Here is a 22868-nt window from a genome sequence, read left to right as displayed (position 1 = left end):
GATAGTGTGACATAATGTACAGTTTAGATGAAAAAAATTGCATGACAATATAACCTTGACATCCGAAATGTGTACATGGAGAAGAATTTGTTTCATCAACAAATTCTTGTTTGACTTGGGGAAAAAGAAATCTCTGCTTCCGGAAAGTCAGTAAATTAGAGAGTGTATCAGAGAAAACATGGTTATAGAAGAGAGCTCTATAAAAAGCCACCTGCAGATATGTGTGTGTGTATGTCTGTGCACATACACACACATGTATACATACATACTCATATGCACATATTTATGTCCATGTGCCTATGTTTTGATATACACACATATATAACTATGTCTAAACAACTATACAGCTTTACGACTGTAGAACTATATATACATATGTATGTTTGTAAAATGGTGTGTGTCTACACACATACATACATACCACACACAAGCAGATAGATAGATAGATGATAAATGTAGAGTTGTATCGTTGTTCGTATGTATACATGTGTGCATGAGCATGTGTGTGTATTGTTGGCCTGCACTGAACTGGCATAGTGTTTTAACTTTGAATTAGTTGCCAAGATTTGGAAATAAGACATTTTCACATAAAAATGAGTATACCTGGTAAGACTGAGCTCCTGCATGACAGCAATCCTTTAGAGCTGAACAGTGGTCACCTCTTTTAGATGGAGCTTACATTCTCCATTTTGCTACATTTCCCATCTATCTTAATTGTCCTTTTCAAACTGAATCATTAATCACCATGTACTCAGAGCGGTTCATGAGATCTTCCTTGGCAGTAAGAAACAATCAGTACAATTGACTCTGTTAATGCTGTTACCTCAACAAAGAACAATCATAGAAATTTGTCAGAGAATATTGAGGTTCTACCCCTTTACACACACATCTCTACAACAGTTGTTTGGCTGTTTTCACATAGGACTATTATATGTTAAAATTGTCCGGATAAATTGGAGACCCAGAAAGATAGAGAGATGATGATGGTGATTATAACAACAAAAGCAGCTTGTTTTATTTTTTATTTCCTGGATGTTAGTTCCTTTAATCCTCATAGCAAAAGTATGAGGCCATGGGGCCGGCCCGGTGGCGCGAGCGGTTAAGTGCGCGCGCTCCGCTGCGGTGGCCCGGGGTTCGCTGGTTCGGATCTCGGGCGCGCACTGACGCACTGCTTGGCAAGCCATGCTGTGGCGGCGTCCCATATAAAGTGGAGGAAGATGGGCACAGATGTTAGCCCAGGGCCGTCTTCCTCAGCAAAAAAAGAGGAGGATTGGCGGATGTTAGCACAGGGCTGATCTCCTCACAAAAAAAAAAAAAAAAAAATATGAGGCCATTACTATGATTATCTTCGTGTTACCAATGATGAAACTGAGACAGAGAGGTTAAGTAACTAAGTCTGCTATGATACACAGCCTGTAAGTAGCAGAGCCATGATTCAAACCCAGCAACCTCGTCTCTACTTTTAATTACTTACTACAGCTACCTAAGCAAGATTTTATTTTATATCTATAATTTACTAGACTTCTATTCTTGAAACTTTAATTCATCATCTTTTTTTTTTAGGGTGTAACCAATCAAATACGCAAGAAAAGACGTTCCAGTTCTTATCTCCTTTCTGAGGATATGTTGAATGATCCCAATCTCAGACAAAGAGCAATGAGTAGAGCAAGCATATTAACAAATACTGTAGAAGGTATGTAATAATATTCTCTTTACCATATAGATTTTTAAATAAAATTCAGGTAAATCCTGGTCAGCCTTAAATAGATACATCAAGTTCTTAGGAAGAATTCAAAGAATGTAAAATGGTTATAAGCAATGGTAAGGGTAACCAATGGATACGTGGTAATGGAATTGTCTTTATGAGCTTAGCAAATGGATGAAGTTATTTGTGATTAAAGACAGGCATTGAGTGATATGACCTTTCAAAGATCAATAGCTTAATGGTAATTAATGAAGAAAGTGAAGTTAACCCACGGCTGTGTGGTTCTCTCACTATGTAGTCTTAGAAACTTTACCTAGTCTCTCTGAATTTATCATCTTTCTAATATGCAAGAAAATAATACTTCTAGAAGTCTATAAATTTCTGCTTCTGAGCACATTCTATAAAATTGTAAAATGGTAATGTGTGACATGACATCTGTTAAGATTATGATGAAAAGGCAGCAAAGAAAGCAGTTTAGAGTGATCAGACCCTGAGATACATTTAGAAAAGTCTAAACCAGAAGACTTATTTCAATGTTAAAGTGTACTGCTGATTTGTACCTGGTTAGGAATAAAATATACAAATGATTGGGCCGGCCCGGTGGCGCAAGCGGTTGGGTGCGCGCGCTCCGCTGCGGCGGCCCGGGGTTCGCTGGTTCGGATCCCGGGCGCGCACCGACGCACTGCTTGGTAAGCCATGCTGTGGCGGCGTCCCATATAAAGTGGAGGAAGATGGGCACCGATGTTAGCCCAGGGCCGTCTTCCTCAGCAAAAAAAAAAAGAGGAGGATTGGCGGATGTTAGCTCAGGACTGATCTCCTCACAAAAAAAAAAAAAAAAAAAAAAAAAATACAAATGATTGACTTTATGTTCTCTCTTGTTTTTTCTCCCAGAACTTGAAGAGTCCAGACAAAAATGTCCACCTTGGTGGTACAGATTTGCACATACATTTTTGATCTGGAATTGCTCTCCATATTGGATAAAATTCAAAAAACTTATATATTTTATTGTAATGGATCCTTTTGTAGATCTTGCTATTACCATTTGCATAGTTTTAAACACATTGTTTATGGCTATGGAGCATCACCCAATGACTGATGAATTCAAAAACGTACTCACTGTGGGAAATTTGGTGAGTCCTTTATGGGCTGTTATGTGCCCATAGCTTCTCTTTTTGGTTTTCATTTCTTTTTATTTTAAAGTCAGATGGATATACAGCTAGGTAATTATGCAAATCCAGAATTCACAATATGAGTCATTGTACAGAGTCAAGTTTCTGGTGATAAATACTACTTTTAAATAATTTCGCAGTATTGTTGAGGTCTATAGGTAACAATACTATTTCCATAAAGGGTCACCATCTTGGGAGTTGATAGTGTTATCTCTTGGGAGCAACATTTTGAAAATTTGATACTTTCTTACCCATTTTATAATTACATTGCAGATTCCTTGTGAGTACATACCCCATATATTTTCAGAAAAACTATGGATGCTTTGTTTTGACATAATAGGTGAAGTGTCTGGGCCTTTGGAGTCCCAAAGTCCTGGGTTTGAATACTAATTCTGCCTCTTATGGGCTATATGACCTTTGACAGATATTTTAATCTCTATATTCTTTAATTTTCTCATTTATAAAATAATAATAATAATTCATTTACAAAATACTATAATATAATGATGATAATACTTCACGTATCATATTTTTGGGAGGATTAAACACTTTCTACTTAACTTATTAGCCCGGCATATAGTAAGTACTCAACAAGTGAAACCTATTATTATCATGCTTTCAATCACTCAGCAGAAACAAGCTTTAAGAACAAGAATATTGAGAAACCAAAAGAGTTGAACTGGACACAGAAGACACAAGGGCAGATGAGAAGGTGATCTCTAGGCTTCAGGAAGATAGAGGATTTGATTAAGAAAGTTGATGTCAGAGTGATCCCTTAAACGTAGTGCTGGTTACATTCTATCTTAATTAATACTTTAGGGCAAACAAAAAGTGCTAGTTTCTGACAGTCTGCATGAAGCAGGCACAGACTCTATTTCATGGCCAAAGGGTCCCAGCTTATGACTCTTCATAAATCATGAAGATATCTTTGGATATCTTTGTGAATGTCTATGTCAGATAATTTCACTTTTGCCTTGGTCCTAAATCAATCAATCTTTGAAGTCAAAGAGTTTGTTTCTGAGTGGTCTTCTCTCCCAAACTGCTTACAAATATTCCCAGTCAGGATGTATGTACATTATGCTCTCAGAGTTAGCATTCTTCTTCCCTTCTATACCTCTTTGGAAAGAGACAGGACCATCTAGTTTCTAATTGTTGATGGAGGTCTAGATTTTGAAAATCAGTAGCTTCTCACTGAGTTGACTGCATCACTGCAAATCCGAAAAGAATTCACTGTGTTTCTGATTTATTACCACAATCCCAAGTCTGGGTGCTCCCAGATGGTCTTCTTGATGCTGCATTATTTTAAAATTGAATCACACAGTTATAGATCTAACCATTTCCCTTTGAACCTTCTTTGGTCAGTTTCTTTGAGTCAAATCATACCTGAATGATTCATAAACAAGCCTTTAACTATTGCTTTTTTAAGTGAGTCTTTCGATATCACTGTCATGAATTAATGATGTTTGTGATGCACTTTTGTGTCAAAGCTTTGAAAGTCTTACTTTAGCTTCCACTGTATCAGTTAAGTACTTTTTCCTCTTCTACTGATAAATCTTTAAAGAGTGAGTCAACCTGCTCTTTATTAGTCTGAGTAGTCAGACCAGAAAAAAAAGACTGACAAAATTTCAGTGTCAGCCTATGTTTCCTTTTTATTTTCTTCCAGAATAACTTGACCCACATAAATTTTTTGCAAAGAGTGACTGTGTTAATTTGCCAAAAGTTTTATTTATCTTAAATTTTAATGTGCTCTACTAAGATGATGTGATGAAAGCTGACAGGAGAGTTAGAGCTTTTTAACCCTTAAATGCTTGTATTAGAGCTATAGGAAAAGGAACACCTAGTTTATAAGCTTAAATGAGATAATAATAGACATTTGTAAAGTATCTTTCACATTGTCTGAAGCACAGTAAGTGCTAAACAAATAGTCATTGTCATCATTATGTTGATTCCATACCTTCTAATAATACCAGAAAATCATTGTATTTTTCACCTAGGTCTTTACTGGGATCTTTGCAGCTGAAATGGTTTTAAAACTAATTGCCATGGATCCATATGAGTATTTTCAAGTAGGATGGAATATTTTTGACAGCCTTATTGTGACTTTAAGTTTAGTGGAGCTTTTTCTAGCAGATGTGGAAGGATTGTCAGTTCTGCGGTCATTCAGACTGGTAAATATAGACCAATTTTACCATTATATTCTATATATAAAGGAGTGTTTCTTTGGTTTTGCATTATTATTATTTAAAATTTTTGGAGGTTTGAATCAAAAGACAAGTTTAGGTCTTGATATCTAGTAAAATAAAGTTCATTCATTAAAAAATGCCCTTCAAGACCTCAAAACTACATGAATATTTTAATTTTCGGATCTTGAAGACATATTCAGTTGTATGTGCTAGTATAATAGTAGAGTGATAATTTATTTCTCAGTAAGAAGCTTATAGTTTACAGAATTTCAACCATTATAATATGTTCATTACTTTGTGGATTCAATAAATCAAATCATTGTCCTTAAAACAATTGTTGTCTGATATCAAAAATATTTAAAATGTTAAAGACTTTTTAATGCATTTTTCTCTAACATGTTGGGCTTTATCCCTATGTCAGTATAAAAAAATTATAAAAGTATCAGAAAATAGAATCAAGGATAAATTATCAATTCTAAAGGAAATAATATCTGATACCATATAAGAGGCTTCACGGCAATCCTGAACTAAAATTACACAGTTCTTTCAAAATGTGTGCAATAATTATATTGTGGTAAGTATAAAAAAAATTAGAATATTAAGAATAGACAAAAATGAAAAATAGAATTAATCTATTTTAGCTAGGTAGTAATGACAATATTTTAGAACTTAAAATTTTGCAAAAAACCTCAGTTGGAAAAATTGAGGACTTTTTCATAATAATTAATATTAAGCATTGTGTTTACTTTTAGCTCCGTGTTTTCAAGTTGGCAAAATCTTGGCCAACACTGAACATGCTGATTAAGATCATTGGTAACTCAGTGGGGGCTCTGGGTAACCTCACCTTGGTGTTGGCCATCATCGTCTTCATCTTTGCCGTGGTCGGCATGCAGCTCTTTGGTAAAAGCTACAAAGAATGTGTCTGCAAAATCAGTGAAGACTGTGAGCTCCCACGCTGGCACATGAGTGACTTCTTTCACTCCTTCCTGATTGTGTTCCGTGTGCTGTGTGGAGAGTGGATAGAGACCATGTGGGACTGTATGGAGGTCGCTGGTCAAGCCATGTGCCTTATTGTTTACATGATGGTCATGGTGATTGGAAACCTAGTGGTATGTAATCAGATGTTCACACATTTAAAATTCTCTATAGAAAATTGTTATATGATGATACAATCAGTTATCTTTATAATTTTAGGATTAACTAGATCTAAAACTATTAATTGTAATAAATTATGGATCATTTTAATACATGGAGGAACAGAAAAGAAAATGAAATATTGTCTTAATTTCGCTGCCAGATAACCATATTTTTATTTTTCACAATAACCTCCTATTTATTTTAATGGAAAGTTTTCTACTTTATTCTCTTATTTTGATAGTGATGTCATATGAATTGTCTGTGGTTTTCATGCCTCTTAAAAATCTGTTAAATATGAAGTTATACTAATAAATAGAATGTGATGAAAGTAACAATAACAAAAATGAAGTTATAATGGAACAAGGCAAATGAAAGGACTGGTCTCACCGCACTACAGTCACATAGAAGACTAACATCTATAGCAGGGATCAGCAAACTCCAGCCGTGGGCCAGATCTAACACACTGCCTGTTTTTGTATGGCCCTGCAAACTATGAATGGTTTTTACGTTTTTAAATGGTTAAGAAAATCAAGAGAAAAATAAATTTCATGACACGTGGCAATTATATGAAATTCAAATTTCAGTTTCCATAAGCACAATTTTATTGAAACGCAAACATGCTCATTCGTTTCCATATTGTCTATGGCTGTTTTACTCTACAACAGCAGAGTTGAGTAGTTGCCATAGAGACTCTATGTCCTACAAAGCCTAAAATATTTATTATCTGTCTGTTTACAGAAATAGTTTGCCAACCACTGCTGTACAGCATTTCTTTTACAAGTCATCTTCTTGTTTCCCCATTAGTGTTTTCTTGGCTTGTCCTCCTTCTCTGTTTCTTTCTTTCTTCCTTATACCTACGTGTTGGTGAAAACTTTCAAGCTTACAAGCAGGAGAAAATTGGAACAAGGCGCTCTTCCACGAGCCATTCACATCAATTTTCAAGGCCGCCATGTTGGCTTGGTTTAGTTGATCAGCTTGGCATCAGACTCTTCGTCAGGTATCCCAGGAGGTGGGGTATGGCAACAGCCATATGGTTAGTACCTTCGCTTCCCACTGTCTTCAAAAGAAGTTGCTAAATTTTTTTTTGTCCTTGCATCCTTTGTGTCAAAAGTGATTCAGAGCCTAGGACAGAAACCTACATTCATCAAATCACATACTAAATGTGACTGTGCCAGACATACACAGAGTAAATTATGCAGTGCAAATTCTAGACCCTTACTTCACAAAACTATAGGCGTCATGAGTTAACATTCTGTAATTCTTGTTCATCCTCGATTTGTAGTAAATTTCCTAGTTTTACATAGGCTTATTAAATTCCTTCCAATATGAAATGAAATGTACAATCTCTATTTGGTTCTCTTTCGGAGTTTAACTTTTGTATTGATAAGCTCCTATAATGGGATTTGTTTGTTTATTTCTTCTTACAAAACTTTTGACATAAAATATGAAAGTGTAGCACTTCATAAGCTATAGGATGTCAAAACATGTCACACCAAAACCAGTGGTCACAAGTAAAGTAACTGTTTAGTATGTACTCAGGCATATGTAAAGTGAGGTTCTCTCAAATTATTAATTCAAATATTTTTTAGTACCTCCTCTGTGAGAAGAAATGTATTCAGGTATTGTGAAGTGATAAAAAAATGTGTCTATGAGATAATCCCTGTCTTCAAAGTGCTTACAGTCTATTAGGACAGAGAAAAGTGGTACACAAAAGTATCAGAGAAGGATGAAGCGGTAAGTGCTAGTAGTGAGATAAAAATGAAATACTCTTGTCGCTTATAAGTGAAGCAGAGATTCTAAATGGTGACTCAAGGAGGGCTTTTGAAGTGGGTCTTTGAAGAATATATCATATTTAAGCATGAAGACAGGTGTGAGAGTAATGGTTTACTTTGAAAAGCAATATAAATTTATAGTTAGAAATACATGGGATATATTAGTAAGTGTTAAATCCATATAGAATTGGTAATGGCTGACTCATATTGACATTAATTATTTGCTAGTGATAATGAAAGATAACAGAAGTATAATTCACAAAGTTGATAACCAATTTTTGGTTAAGGAATTACCAATGATGTAGAATCAGGATCTGAAAGAAAGAAACAAAAAATTATGTTTCTGATATAGTCCTCTGCATATCAGAATTATATGCTAAACAGACCAATCGTTTTTTATTTCTCTCATTTATTCCTTAGGTCATTTTACTACCAATTAATTAAAATGGTTTAAAACCATAAGTTTTAGAGGATAGTTTAGAAAAATAGAAGCTTTTAGTAAGTTCATGTCTACAACAGGAAACTGGTAAAGAACATTAATCAAAATGAGACTGAATTGACTATACATTTTATTAATATTACTTTCCCTGTCTAACATGATAATAGATACATGATACAGAGTGGACTTCATTTTCATTTGTGATAGCCAGTAGATTATGATAAAATATTAGAGTCTTGTTATGATTTTTGCTGGAATGAAAGTTACAGTAGTACCTATTCTTAATGAAGAAGTGACACAACAGAAGCGTATTATTGAAATATGTGGAATATAAAAAAGCCAAACTCACAGAAACAGAGACAAGAATGATGGTTACCAGGGGCTGGAGGGTAGAGAGAGATGTTGGTTAAAGGGTACAAACTTCTAGTTATAAGATGAATAAATTCTGGGAATCTAATGTACAGCATAGTTAACACTGCTGTATTATATACTTGAAAGTTGCTAAGAGAGTATATCTTAAATGTTCTCACCACAAAAAAGCAATGGTAATTATGTGACGTGATGAAGGTGTTAGCTGACTCTAAGGTGGCAACCATTCTGCAATATATAAGTGTATCAAATCAACATATTGTACACTTTAAACAATATTATATGTGAATTATATCTCAAAAAATTGAAAAAAATTAAGCTAATTACAAATTTGAAAAATAAAAACAGTCTGTTAACACTTGCATTGATTAGGGAGACTCAAGCAGTAAAACGGGCCTTTGAGTTCTCATGAACTTTCCTCTGAAAACACACACGTATACAAACGTGTTTCACAGTAAAATATATCTTCTCATTGACAATAAAGACTCAAACGAAAATAAACTATTTCAGAACTCCTTCGTGATTCATCAAAATTGTTTTCTATGACTTTCTCCTTCCCCTCTCCTTCAGAATCTTCTCTTAAACCGGACTTATTAACATAGACAACTTTAACCTGCACTTTTCTACTTGCATCACTGAGAAATCGTTTTAGGTGTGACCAAAATGAGGGATGAGTTCCTTCTCGTCAGTTAGATCTCGTTGTGAATCTTTTAATATGAGATAGATGTTCTGGGGCCATGAAGAGACTTACATGAAAGGATAATTCAATTCCCTTTTTGTTTCCTATGTAAAATAATGTTTAAATAGAATTTACATATTTTCAGCCCTCTGTGAGAATTATTTTTTTACATTGTTGAGTTCACCTGGACCCCCACCTCAGGGAGGAAAAGCAGAAATGGTTTTGCCCCCAAATAGGATTTTGCTTCAAGGATAGGAGTTGTCCTGACCTCTTTTATAATCTCTTCCAGGGCCAAAATGAAGCCATCCAATCATAATGCCATTATCTCATTTGAATTGGGCTCAATGGGCAGGTCCTTTTCTATGGTCTAAAAACCTCATTAAGGTCCAAGCTGGCAAAATTCTTGGACACAACATTTTATTACAGGAGCTCTGCATGTAGTATATGTTCCATTTGTTGCAAAAAGTGACGTTTGTCTTCTGGGAAAAGTGAACACAGATCTTGGCCTAAGCTACTCTAGCACAATTGACACTAGTCACAATTTTCTTGTTCTACTTGTTTCTCACAGGTAACAAATATTAATTATTGGTAAATGTTAGGAGGGCTTTTTACACGCATAAAAGGAAATGTGATCAAGGGATTCTGCTGCAGAAATGAACATAGAAATGACATAACGCTAATGGTGAGGGACCGTTCTCTTTTCTCCTCATCTAGTGTTTCACATATGGCTGACCTCTGCTCTCAGAGTTCCCAGGAGCTAGGATATGGAGGGACTGATAAGGAGTCTAGCTTTTCCTCGACTCATCACATGTTCTTATCTATGTGTGAAGTGCAGAGGTCTTCATCACTGGTTTGGATTTTGGCCTGTATTTCAGAAAAGTCTGCTTATTTTCTTTTTTATTTCCTGTCTCTCTATTTCTCCACACCCATCCCCACCCTGATATAGGTCCTGAACCTATTTCTGGCTTTATTATTGAGCTCATTTAGCTCAGACAATCTTACAGCAATTGAAGAAGATACTGATGCAAACAACCTCCAGATTGCAGTAGCCAGAATTAAGAAGGGAATAAATTACGTGAAACAAACCTTACGTGAATTTATTCTAAAAGAATTTTCCAAAAAGCCAAAGATTTCTAAAGAGATAAGACAAGCAGAAGATCTAAATGGTAAGAAAGAAAACTATATCCCTAACCGCACACTTGCTGAAATGAGCAAAGATCACAGTTTCCACAAGAGCAAAGATAAAACCGGAGATTTTGGAAGCAGCGTGGACAAATACTTGATGGAAGGAAGTCAATCATTTATTCATAATCCCAGCCTCACAGTGACAGTGCCAATTGCACCTGGGGAATCTGATTTGGAAAATATGAATACAGAGGAACTTAGCAGTGATTCAGAGAGTGAATACAGCAAAGGGGTAAGACTGTTTTATACAAATTGTGAATCATATTAATCATATTAATTAGCATGAAATGAGTCCAAATTTCAGATTTTTGCTGTCATAAGTTCTTTCTAATATTGCATTCTGACGGGTAGTTTTTTTATGTGTGAGTTTACACAAAAGCTTCCTGAAGGTTCATCTGGTAAGGTTTTATTTACTGGTTCTTAATAAGTGATTTAATCTTTCTTAGCTATACTTGCAAGCACCGGGTACCTTTGAGTCTTACTTTCCTTCATCCCCTGTTTGTTATCAGTTGTAAAGTCATATACAGTCTCCTTCCATAGTGTTTGTTGGAACCACCGCTCCTTTTAATCATCTTTGCTTTTGCACTCACTACTTCTTGCCCACATCATTCCAAGTGGTGTCCCAACTAGTGTCTCTGCCTCCATTTTCCATCTACTCTAGTCCACTTATTTGATTAATTTTATTTAGGTTCAATCCTAATCAAGTCACTCCTTTGAAGTATCCTTGGTCCACAAAGTCTCCTGAATGACAGACTGTAGATAAAGCCTTCACGCTATGGCCCCAACCAGCTTCAACCAGCTGTGTTGCCTAGTGCTCACCTGGAGCTCCTGCACCTGCACCAAGCCAGCTTCCTTCTGAGCCACAAACACTCACTACTTGCTTGGGATTTCCTTCTTCATTCAAAATCCCATACTCATCCTTAAAGACATAGCCCTCAGCTTCCTCATGTGTGAAATTATCCTAATCTCTTTCCAAACAGAACGATCTCTCCTCATTTTGAACCCCACACAATTTTATGCCACTTCCTGGATTTATTATTTAGTCTTGTATTTTAATTTTTTTGAGAACTTATTGTATGCATCAAAGGGTATTGTAAACTCATTGAAAGCAGGAACCTTTTATTAAAACGTTTTTTGTATTCTCCTTCCCCACACCTGGTTGCATATATTTAAAGTGTGTATTGAACTATATTTTTATTAACATGGAATATAATAACCATAAGTCAGTTAAATGACAAATCATTTTTATGGCATCTCTTTAAAGTTTCAAGATATTTTAATGTATTTTTCCATTCTTTAGGTCACATTTGAAAGTATTTGACAGGTATTTACCAAACACCTTCTATCTGCTTAACTCTATATTAATATTTGCCCTCCGTGAATTTATAGTGGATTTTGGAATCAAGATACACAGATGTGTGTGTGTGTGTGTGTGTGTGTGTGTACTGACTGTATGATCAGTACTAGGTGCTTAGTAAATGCTCAATACTTACTTATTGAGTGAATAGATGATCAAATAGATTATGAATATATATTTCTAAGTAGCCAAAGAAATTCTTTCCAAGATGATATGTAAGAAATTAAGTATTTTTTTTTTAACTTTTACGTGGAAGAAGTAATATCTCCAAAATTCAAAAGTTGTAGTTGCTTTGGCTTGAAGGTAGAAAATTAGATTCCACATACCCCTTTTCAAGAGCAGTAATCTGGGTCTAGTCTCACGTGGAAAGGGAAACTAATTCAATTTCCCATTTTTCGGCTAACGAAGATTGGAGTTGTAAAACCCCAATTGCTGGCAAACTTTTTGAATAAGCTTGGGATTCTAGGTATTATGGCCCTTTGGTAGCTTGGCACAGTTTACCAAACACTGCTTGTCTTAATATTTGGGAGGGATCATTTCTTATCTGGTCATTTTTCCTTTTCTCAAAGCCTGTGGCTAACATCACATGGATCTCTTTAGTTGCTAGCAACAGTCTTATTTTGAGTATGTTCAATTATAACATTTTAAAAGGAATCTTATAAATCTGCCCATTTAACACCTCATTTTCTAACTGAGAAAGCCAGCTCAGTAAGAGGAAGTGACTTTATCCACAGTTAGAAATCTAGTTGTAGGGGCCTGCCCGGTGGCATAGCGGTTAAGTGCCCGTGCTCCGCTGTGGCGGCCCAGGGTTCGGATCCCAGGTGTGCACCCATGCACCACTTGTCAGGCCATGCTGTGGCAGTGTCCCATATAAAGTGGAGGAAGATGGGCATGGATGTTAGCCCAGGGCCAGTCTTCCTCAGCAAAAAGAGGAGGATTGGTGACAGATGTTAGCTCAGGAATAATCTTCCTCACACACACAAAAAAAATCTAGTTCAAAGCAGAGCCATGACAAGATTCCTAGTCTTGTGATTCACAGGTCAGTCCTACTTCTACCTCCCTTCTCATGTCTTTGTCCATTTCAGGGATTAAACACACATTCACACTGGGGATGATATCCAATTTGTCTCCCCTGGGATCTGAGCCATGCTTCTGAAGAGTTTACATACTCTGTGGCATGCAGAGGAGGTTTGTGTTATATCATAGTGGCCAGCTGTCTTTTATAATTATTGATTTAGTTTGTAGACTATTTGGTTACTGAAATAGTCTGTTTTAACCATCCATAAAATTATTCTGCCACCTATCCCATGAATTCTTCCTAAAATGCATGAAATTTAGTGCCCTTAAACCGTGTTATCTAAAGACCATTTGATGGTAACATTCTAACAGTCTTGAATATAATCAGGTTTTTTTCCATGACATTATAGTCATAGCTACATGAGAAAAAAATGTACACTTGTTCTATTTCATATCTGTGGTTTACAAGGTATAATATACAGGAACTCGGGGCTACCTCATAGGTTATAACAAAGAATACATAAAGTAATCTCTTTAAATGATTTAGCACAGTCTCTGAGTTGGTAAGCCCCCAAAATATTAGCTATTGTGTTTATTATTGAATTCATCAGCATTATTATCATCTTAAAGTTCAGATTTTAAATTATGGACTTGGAAAATTTGCCCGTCTCCGTAAGAAATTTTCCATGACTTATCTCAAAGAGTGTCATCTTGGGTACATTCAAACCTACTTGGCTATCTACTAGACTTGGGAAGTGATGGAAGTTCAAGATCTGTAGGAAATTTGTTAGATAACTTAGAGATAATATTAAGTGGTCACCAACTCTGTGTCTAGAGTCTTTTTTTCCAGCTGCTTGAGATTTAAGTGTTCCTAGGTATGACTTGTTTTTGGTTTTGTTTTTCAATTGCACCACTAAAAAAATGTAGATTTTATTTATCTAAAGTGTTTCTATGACCCTTCCATGCTAACCTCCCTGCTCTAATTCGCCTAATCTTCAGCTCCCATACAAGTTCCCAGATTTTCTAGCTGCTTATTCCCTCCTTTGTAACCTTCTTATTTTTTCATGCCCAAGATATCTTTAAAATAGTGATTACCATGTTCTCGACGAACCTTGGTCAAAGAGGCAAATCTTGATTACCCAACAGAAAGTAACCCTCAGTTCAATACATTTAGGTTATTTAAGTCTTAAGCACTACCTTAGGGTATGGTTAAGAACGCAGCCTCTGGAGATAGAATACTTGCCTTAAATCCTAGCTTTGATATTTACCAACTTTATGATCTTGAGCAATTTACAAAAACTTTTTTTTTCCAGTTTCCTTATATACAAAATAGAATTGTAATGAAAATTAAATGATTTAGGTAAATAATTAGACAAGTGCCTATTGGAAAGTAAGTGCCCAATTATTATGGGTATGGAATTGAGTAGTCACGTACATACTGTAAGTAGCTATTTGCTACAGGTTAAATTCAAGAGAGGCAGCATGATGTAGATCAGTGGTTCACAATTTTAGTGTGTAAAGACACACTCAGGGAGCTTGTTACAAATGCCTGTTCTGGGCCATATGGTTTGAACTCTCTCCACCTAAGTCTGAATGCAACCTCAGAATCCTCATTGGTAGTGTTCCCAGTGGCCACTGTGATAGAATGAGTTAGCATTGGAAATGAACCTAAATTCATCCCTGGCTTGTTTTGATCCAGGTTTCTGAGATATTATTTTCTTTATTCAGGGGCTGGGGATATTTCTCCTTTTTGTCTGTTTAAGAATCTGCATTTTGAATAGGGGAAAGAACATCTTTGACCTATGACGCCTCTCCCTCTTTCCTCCTCCCCATCCCCCCGCAAAAAACCCTCTCTTTTATAGCCTAACATCCTACTTTCTCATATTTTATGGGGACTTTTTCGTCCTCTTCCAGTAGCACCTCTCAGATAGGTAGGTTTCCTTGTCTTGATAGACAGTTAAATATATACTCCAGAGGGCCGGTCCCTTGGCCTGGTGGTTACGTTTGCATGCTCCACTTCAGCAGCCCAAGTTCGTGGGTTCAGATCCTACACCACTCGTCAGCCATGCTGTGGCGGCGACCCACATACAGAATAGAGAAAGATTGGCATGGATGTTAGCTCAGGGGGAATCTTCCTCAAGCAAAAAGAAGAGGAAGATTTGCAACATATATATATATATATATAGTATATATATGTATGTATATTATATATACACTCCAGAATGAAGTCAAAATATTGTATAATAAACACCTTACCAGAAAATGACCAGAGATGAATTCAAATAAAGTGTAGAGTAAAATATCTGAAACAGTTCTGAGAAAATAATTAGCAATAGAACATCAGCATTTCTCTGAAGATAGAGTCTGTGTCAGAGCTGAGAAAGACATACTGTCATCTCAAGTGGACCCATGAGAATAAGACTCCTGTCACTGCTTCTCAGAACACAGACACAGAACTGATGGCCCCTTTCATAATCAGCTACCTCCTGGAGCTCAATGCGGCTCTCTAAGCATGCAGCAAATATTAGCAACACACTGCACAGATTTTTACCATTAGCAACGAAGCCCTTTATTATTATGAGCCTCAAACGAAGCATGAAATGCACCCATTCATTCAATAAATATTTATTGAGATCTACTGTGCTTCAGTCACTGTGCTAACAGATGCTTAGGGGAAAAAAGTTATTTCAACCAGCTGCCATAATTTAATGTGATTGGCATCTGGCTTAACTAAATTCTTAAGAAGTGTAGATTTTTTTTTTAGTCATGCCAAGTTTCAAAATTGAAAGCTCTAGAAAACTAAATTAATAATTAATTTTTTTAAATGGAGAGCTCTTTCTTAGAGGGTTAAAAAGACATGCCCTTTGCTTTTAGTTATTACAGATTACTTCCTTCTCTGCTTTAAAGATGAGAAGATAGAGCAAGAATTGTAACATTCATTTTGGAAGTGTATGTAATTTTCATAGAAAAACATTAAATTCATCCAGTTTATTTCTCCAAATATTTAAAAACACAACAGCTTCATATGATTTTAAAGTAGCATAAACCCTTACAGCTTTCAGAAAAGCTCCTATACTTGCTGTGAATCTAACACCCCAAATCTTCTTTACTGCTCTTTAGACAAATATAACTATTTATCAAGCTTGGCTTAAATGAATTTGCTCATCTTGTGTACTTAGCAGAGAGGAAAATATCCTGTGTAAAAATTTCCTCACAGAAAGATCCTCCATTCATTCCTTCTGCAGCCAAATGCAGATACTTAGATTTATTTAATAATTCTTTCGTGTTTTGAAACATTGTATCAAAGTTGGGATGGAGCTAGCTGAGGTCCTTGGAGAAAGGAAATCCATGAAACCTTCAAATTTTACATAATCAAACTTCCCACCTTCAAGAGATTGTCATTTAAAACACTGCGAACACATTTACACAAAACTTCACGTTCCTTAAGGAAGCAGGGTCCATATAAAGCCCTCATTCACTTTGATCATTGTGGGAGAAAAAATTGCAAAGGAATACATCCGAGTATATTTTCTATAACCCATCCCTATTCATTTTTTCATCTCAAATTTACTGAGCAACTGCTTGTTAATATGCCCGCTAGATACTAGAAAGACACATCATCAGTGTGCTCCCTTCTTTAGTAAATGTAGGCTGAATGTCTTATCTCTGGCACTGTCTTAAGAGATAAAGAGTAAAACAAGCTTCTTGCTGAGAAGAAACACATATAGAAACCAGAAATTATAATTAAATGTATAAAAAATAATTAAAACAGAGGTTTAGATGAAATATTGAGGCAGGATAGGGATAGTGTAAGTAATCTTGAAAATAAATTGGGATAATTCACAGAGGAGATGGCACTTGAAGTGAGTTTTATGGTAAAAAAAGAATTCATCAGGCTGATCAGGAGAGAGAGCGAGATTTCAGGTACAGGTAAAGAGCCAGCACATGTGAAAGCATCCAGATGCAAGAGGCCCATTAAATACAAGTGAGGATGGCCTGGTGGAAAGTACTAGGTTATGGAGGTAGATTGGAGCCAGATAGTGAATGGCTTGATGTACCATGACAAGAGATTGAAATAAGTTTTTTTTTTTTTAACAAAAGAAGGAAACTTGAACGTCTTGTTTTGTTATACTTTGTTGTTAGCAAACTTGTACTTTTAAAGAAAATTTCATTGGGAGTGTAATAAAACCCAGCAGGGAGAAAGGTGAGATGCTAGGAAGCTATTGTAATTATCCACAGGACAGTCGATGAGGGCTCAAAGTAAGGGAGTGATGGTGACAGGTGGGGATAAACTCTAAGACACCAGCAAGTTACAATATAAGGTCTGGATCTATGAGTTGTCAGCTGTTTCAAAGGGTATATTAGTTTCCTGTGGCCGCCATAACAAAGTATCACCAACTTGGTGGCTTTATACAACAGAAATTTGTTCTCTGACCGTTCTAGAGGCTAGAAGTCTGAAGTGGAGATACAGGCAGGGACACGCTCTTTCTGAAGGCTCTGGGGAGGATCCTCCTTTGCTTTTTCCTAGCTTCTGGCGGTGGTTATTATTTCTGAGCCTTCCACGTCTTGCAGCTGCTTCACTGCAATCTCTGCTTCTGTCGTCACATGGTGTTCTCCTTATGTGTCTGTCTTCTCTTCTTCTTAAGGACACTAATTATATAGGATTAGAGCGCACCCTAATGACTTCGTCTTAACTTGACTACATCTGCAAAGACCCTATTTCCAAATATGGTCATATTCAAGGGTACTAGGGGTTAGGACTTCAACATATCCTTTTGGAAGACACAAATTGACTCATAACAAAAGGTTTAGCTTAGAAGACTGAATAGATATTGATGCTATTAAGAATATATGGGGCTGGGTGGGGGTGGCGCCAACCCTGTGGCGTAGCAGTTTTATGTTCTCGCGCTCCGCTTCAGTGGCCTGGGGTTCGCAGGTTCGGATCCTGGGCGCACACCAACGTACTGCTTGTCAAGCCATGCTGTGGCGGCGTCCCATATAAAGTAGAGGAAGATGGGCATCGGATGTTAGCTCAGGGCTAATCTTCCTCACAAAAAAAAAAAAAAAGAATATACAGGGGGAGGAGAAAATTTAGGAGAGAGATAGAGTTTAATTTGGGGACATTTTAATTGTCAGCTATTTGCAGGATAGCTAAGTGATGCTGAACAGTAGGTATTTGGAAACGTAGGTCTTAAGAAGAGAAGTCAGAGTTGTAGACAGGTTGGAATTTTATGTTCATTTGTGTTAACCATGGGGTTATACAGGGGGTCAGTCTGAGGTCGGGTTCCCTGGAAAACCAACTCGGAGAGAGAAATGTGTGTGTAGGAGATTTACTGGGTACTGCTATTAGGAATAACACCTAACACCTGTGCAAAGTGAGGGACGAAGGATGATTGGGCAGAGGGAGAAGTTGAAATGCTCCATAGTTGCAGCAAAGGCCTAAACTAATTCTACAGGCATCTTTGGTGCTGGGCTGACCCTTTGGAGTGGTCCCAAACTGAAGCAAGGGGCTCAGGCCTTTGTACCCCAAAGCAGTCAGTCATTGGATGCAGGCTATCCCTCCACTCTTCCAGGGGAGGGGAGGGGGTGTAACCTTGGGTGAGGCAGCTTTCTTCTGCATTACAATTTCCAGAGAGGGACTCCGCTGAGTCTTCAGCAGCCAACACTCCTGGCAGCTGGAGGAATGAGTGGCTTGCCTGAAGGGGGAATCTGGGCAATGCACCACAGCATCCACTGTGCTACAGGGACCATAGAAAGTAAGAGGACAAGGATCAACTCAACACTTGAGAGGTGGACACAAAAGAAGAAAGCACCAAAGAGACTAAGGAAAAACTGTATGCATTAGCCACTTTCATCTGCACTATATAACTTTCCTCCTTACAACAACCTGGGCAAGTGGATATTATTAATCTATATTCACTGGTGACTAAGATACTAAAAGATTAAGAAAATCTTAATGGTCAGTCATTGATGTTTCTGGGCATCTTTTAAAATTTGGGCTCCAAGCTTTATCCACCATACACATATCGTAGAAAGGCAAGAGAGTGGGTAAGAATATAAATATTTTCTATTATATCCCTGTAACGTTGCAATTCAGGATCAAATTTTCTATTGAAATGGTATTGTGCATTTGCTGATTCACTTCTAATGAGTCTTCTAATTCTCCTTAATGCTGATTTATTAGGTTATAGTCCACCTCAATAACATAACATAGAGCAGAACAAAGCACATTCCATAGCAGAATAATAAACCAGTCCATTGAGGATGCATTGCGTAAGGGACTATGTCAGATTGAAGGCACTTGAAAGGAGGTGGCACTTGAGCCAGACCCTAAAGGATGGAGATCGTTTCATTGGGTGAATATGATGGAGAAGGAAATCCCAGGCAGAGAAACAAACATTCGTATTGTTCACCTGATTCACTCATTCGTTTATCCATCCACCCGTTCATCTAGTCAGTATTCGATTTTGAAAGCCATCATCTTTGGAGAAACTTAAATGTGCTTACTTGTTATTAAATGCAAATTTTTATTGATTTGAAAAGTGTTGTTTAAATATTTGCAGTCATCAAGGTTAAATATTTTATGTCCTTTTCCTCTATGGTGGTTTGTTATCAGGCCTGTCTCTCTTTAGATTTTTCATAATTTTTTTCCCCAGAGAGGCAGTTTAGATTGCTTCTCCTTATTGCATTTTAGAAAAGAGAATAATCTTTTCTAGAAATGCATTTGACTTGGCAAGATTTAGGAATTAGTTACAATTGTACCTTTTGGGGATACTGATCCTATCTTTTATGCCTAGGTTCTTGCAAAAATAAATAAAACAAAACACTCCTACAGAATTTTAGTTAGACAATTTCTTTTTTGCAGGTTGGTTCCAAACTATTTGAAAAATCTTTCGTCTTTATTGGATTTGTTCATATGTCTAAAAACAATGAAATTTTGGTCAGATATATTTAAATCAATGTTTTTTAATCTTTATATTTTGATAAATTTGAAAGCATCTGTTTCCTGTAATGCTGTTTAAAATGTCAAAATTAAATATGATAATTAAAAGTAAATTAAGAAATGCTAATTTTAGAATATGCTTTTAAAAACTGCACATTCTTGCTCTCATTCCACTGCCATATCGATAATCACTTATTTTAAAATGTTTATTATGAAGAGCAAAGAGAATGCAAAGATTGCCTTAGCACATTATAGTACTTAAATTCATCTCCTAAATAACAGAATTGTATAACTTTTTAGTTCGTTATTTTTATATCTATGTTGAATGATATTTAATCTTATTGCTGTGTTTCAAAATATTGCTTTGTATTGAGCATAGAGCCTGTATCGTCAAACATATAACTAATTTCTACTTACAGGTATGTGACTTAAACATTTGAAATCAGTTGACTAAACTGTTCCATCATGCTGCATTTCTAAGCTTCAGTACCTCACCTTCTTACTTCTCACAGGGGTAAAAACAAACTGGATCAATCAAGGATGCAGCTCTGTGCTTTTAACCAGGCAGAGACATATGTGACCACTTTTACACAGGTTACCTAAAAAAAAAATCATACATATATGATATTTTTTTTCAGTGTCATGCATGCTGTTCAGCTACAAAATCTTTCTGCCTGATTCATTGCAAGAAAGTAGAAACATATACAATTGTTCCATAGATGAATTGACATCACAGCATGTCACTGGGGCAATTCCATCATTTTTTGTTATTCTCTTGATGACTTCTTTGATATATCTCTCATGTCCTTTGGTGATTCAAGTGCATTATCTATAGATTTTTATTGGATGGATTATAAAAGTAAGATATAGAATGTAACAGAAACCTTTGAAGTAACATTTAATTTGAAAACCTTTATCAACTTCTCTCCCTAGTTTAAACTATATATGCATAGATGTATATCGCATTGTCGCATTTATTGCTATAAGAGTAGAGCTTTAATGTTCTCACCATAACAACAACAACGAAATGGCAATTATGTGAGGTGAAGGATGTGCTAACTAACCTTATTGTAGTAAACATTTCGCAATAGATACATGGATCAGATCATCACATTGTACATCTTCACCTTACACAATGTTATATGTCAATTATATCTCAGTAAAGCTAGAAAAAATTGTTACATTTAAATTCAGTTAATTAAAACTCTATTAAGAAATAATTTTTTGAGAGAAATATTTTAGGCATAAACATAGAATCTCAGAACAGGAAAGCACCATTCTAGCACTAGTTCTGTATTTACCAACAAGGAAACTGAGACTCACACACATGAGCTGCTTTCTGAGCATACATCTAGGAAGTTGGGGACGGAACCAAAATACTCAGCTTCTAGGGCAAACATTGAGTACATTTTGAAATGATTTTAAGCACAGTGATAATTAGGGCTTCATTTCTTTAATCAATTCAGTAATTAACATTTCATTTTAATTTTATCATATATAAAATGCATCAATTAATAATTTGCTAGGCCCTGTCTATGAATGAATGAGTTATAAGTCATTGAAATGCTTAATTTGATTCCAGAAGCAATATTACACACTGAGTATAAGTTTCTGATTATGTATATATCTCATAAGGAGATATGCAGAGTAGCCTCAAGAAGATAAGAGGTTTAAATGGAACATATTATGAAATGAACATTAAATCTGTCAATAAAATATAAAACACTTTCTCTAAAATTAGAAACAGATTAATATGGATTGCCTTATCTAATATTTCTAACAAGTATAAAAGAAAATATACTACTCAGATATAATATTTTGTTTTAATTTTAATGTAGCTTGTTGAATGAGTGAACTCTGATAGTTCTTTGGGGGAAAAAAATCCATGTTAATAAGAATCTTGCCTTTTTTTAATAATCCAGTTCATATTTTGAATTCTCTGTTATTGTTGGGATGTTTGTATTATTTTTTTCCATTGTGCCATGATAAAAGCAAAACTTTATCCAGAAATTGACACACTCTAGGGATAATAATGCTAGCAGTTTCAAATTAAAAAAAAAATATTGTTGTTCCAGTTTACGCGAAGTTAATATTAAAGGTGCTCCTATGTAAAAGACATATTTTTCTATTTCAAATTAATAGTGATTTAGAGGCAATATTTTCTTAGAAAACAATTTTATTCCAGAATGTGGTAAATTTCCACCTCAGCACCTAAATAAAGATGCCCACACTCACATATACAATAGCATCTACATACATGTAGGTAAAACATACAATTTTTAAGAACACTGTTTCCAGAAATATATGTGTGTGTTTGTGTATGTGTGTTTAATTCCTAAATTATTACTGTTTTTTTACTAAAATACTGTGAGAAAACATGAAGTGCGTGTTAAGGAATGGTCATTCTCATGATAAACAAAAACTCTGGATATTCCAGCTGTGAAGAATGACTTGAAATATGATACTTTGGCAGAAGCTGCCTACATAAAGGTTAGGAAAGATATATTTTCTCTGTGCCAATTTTTATTTTACATTTTACTTGCAATATTAGAAATCCATGGTTGAAAAAACGGGTAATTGTTGCATTCGTTGGAATTTGTCTTTCCTTGTCCTTCCTCGTTATGGGTACTTTTAGGGGATAACATTAATCATTCAAATGTACAGGTAGTTTATTTTTTGTTTGTCATTCTGATTTTTTTAAAAATTGTTTGTTGTTGTTGTTGTTGTTAGTGCCATTGAGTCCATTCCAGCTCCTAGCGACCCTGTGTACAGCGGAGTGGAACCCTGCTCGGTCTTTTGGCGCCATCCTCTCACCTTCTGGGGCTATGTCGGACAATGCTCTGCCCCTATTCACGAGGTTTTCATGGGCAATTTTTTAGAAGGCGGATGGCCAGGTCCATCTTTCTAGTCTGT

General features: G+C 35.9%; 1 protein-coding gene across 5 annotated transcripts in view; it reads left to right on the top strand.

Moving 5' to 3' along the window:
• Nucleotides 1–22868, top strand: part of SCN9A (sodium voltage-gated channel alpha subunit 9) — a 155862-nt gene that overhangs the window by 91143 nt on the left and 41851 nt on the right. For all 5 annotated transcript variants that reach the window (XM_058549173.1, XM_058549170.1, XM_058549171.1 and 2 more), the window contains 5 exons: nucleotides 1564–1693; nucleotides 2597–2835; nucleotides 4869–5042; nucleotides 5810–6166; nucleotides 10400–10870. In XM_058549173.1, the coding sequence (XP_058405156.1) occupies nucleotides 1564–1693; nucleotides 2597–2835; nucleotides 4869–5042; nucleotides 5810–6166; nucleotides 10400–10870 (1371 nt within the window). The remainder of the gene's footprint in view (nucleotides 1–1563; nucleotides 1694–2596; nucleotides 2836–4868; nucleotides 5043–5809; nucleotides 6167–10399; nucleotides 10871–22868) is intronic.

This window comes from Diceros bicornis, chromosome 10 (genome assembly GCF_020826845.1).
Source record: "Diceros bicornis minor isolate mBicDic1 chromosome 10, mDicBic1.mat.cur, whole genome shotgun sequence".
Classification (NCBI taxonomy): domain Eukaryota; kingdom Metazoa; phylum Chordata; class Mammalia; order Perissodactyla; family Rhinocerotidae; genus Diceros; species Diceros bicornis.
The sequence above is the reverse complement of the archived record's forward strand: the minus strand, read 5'-3'. Positions and strand labels throughout refer to the sequence as shown.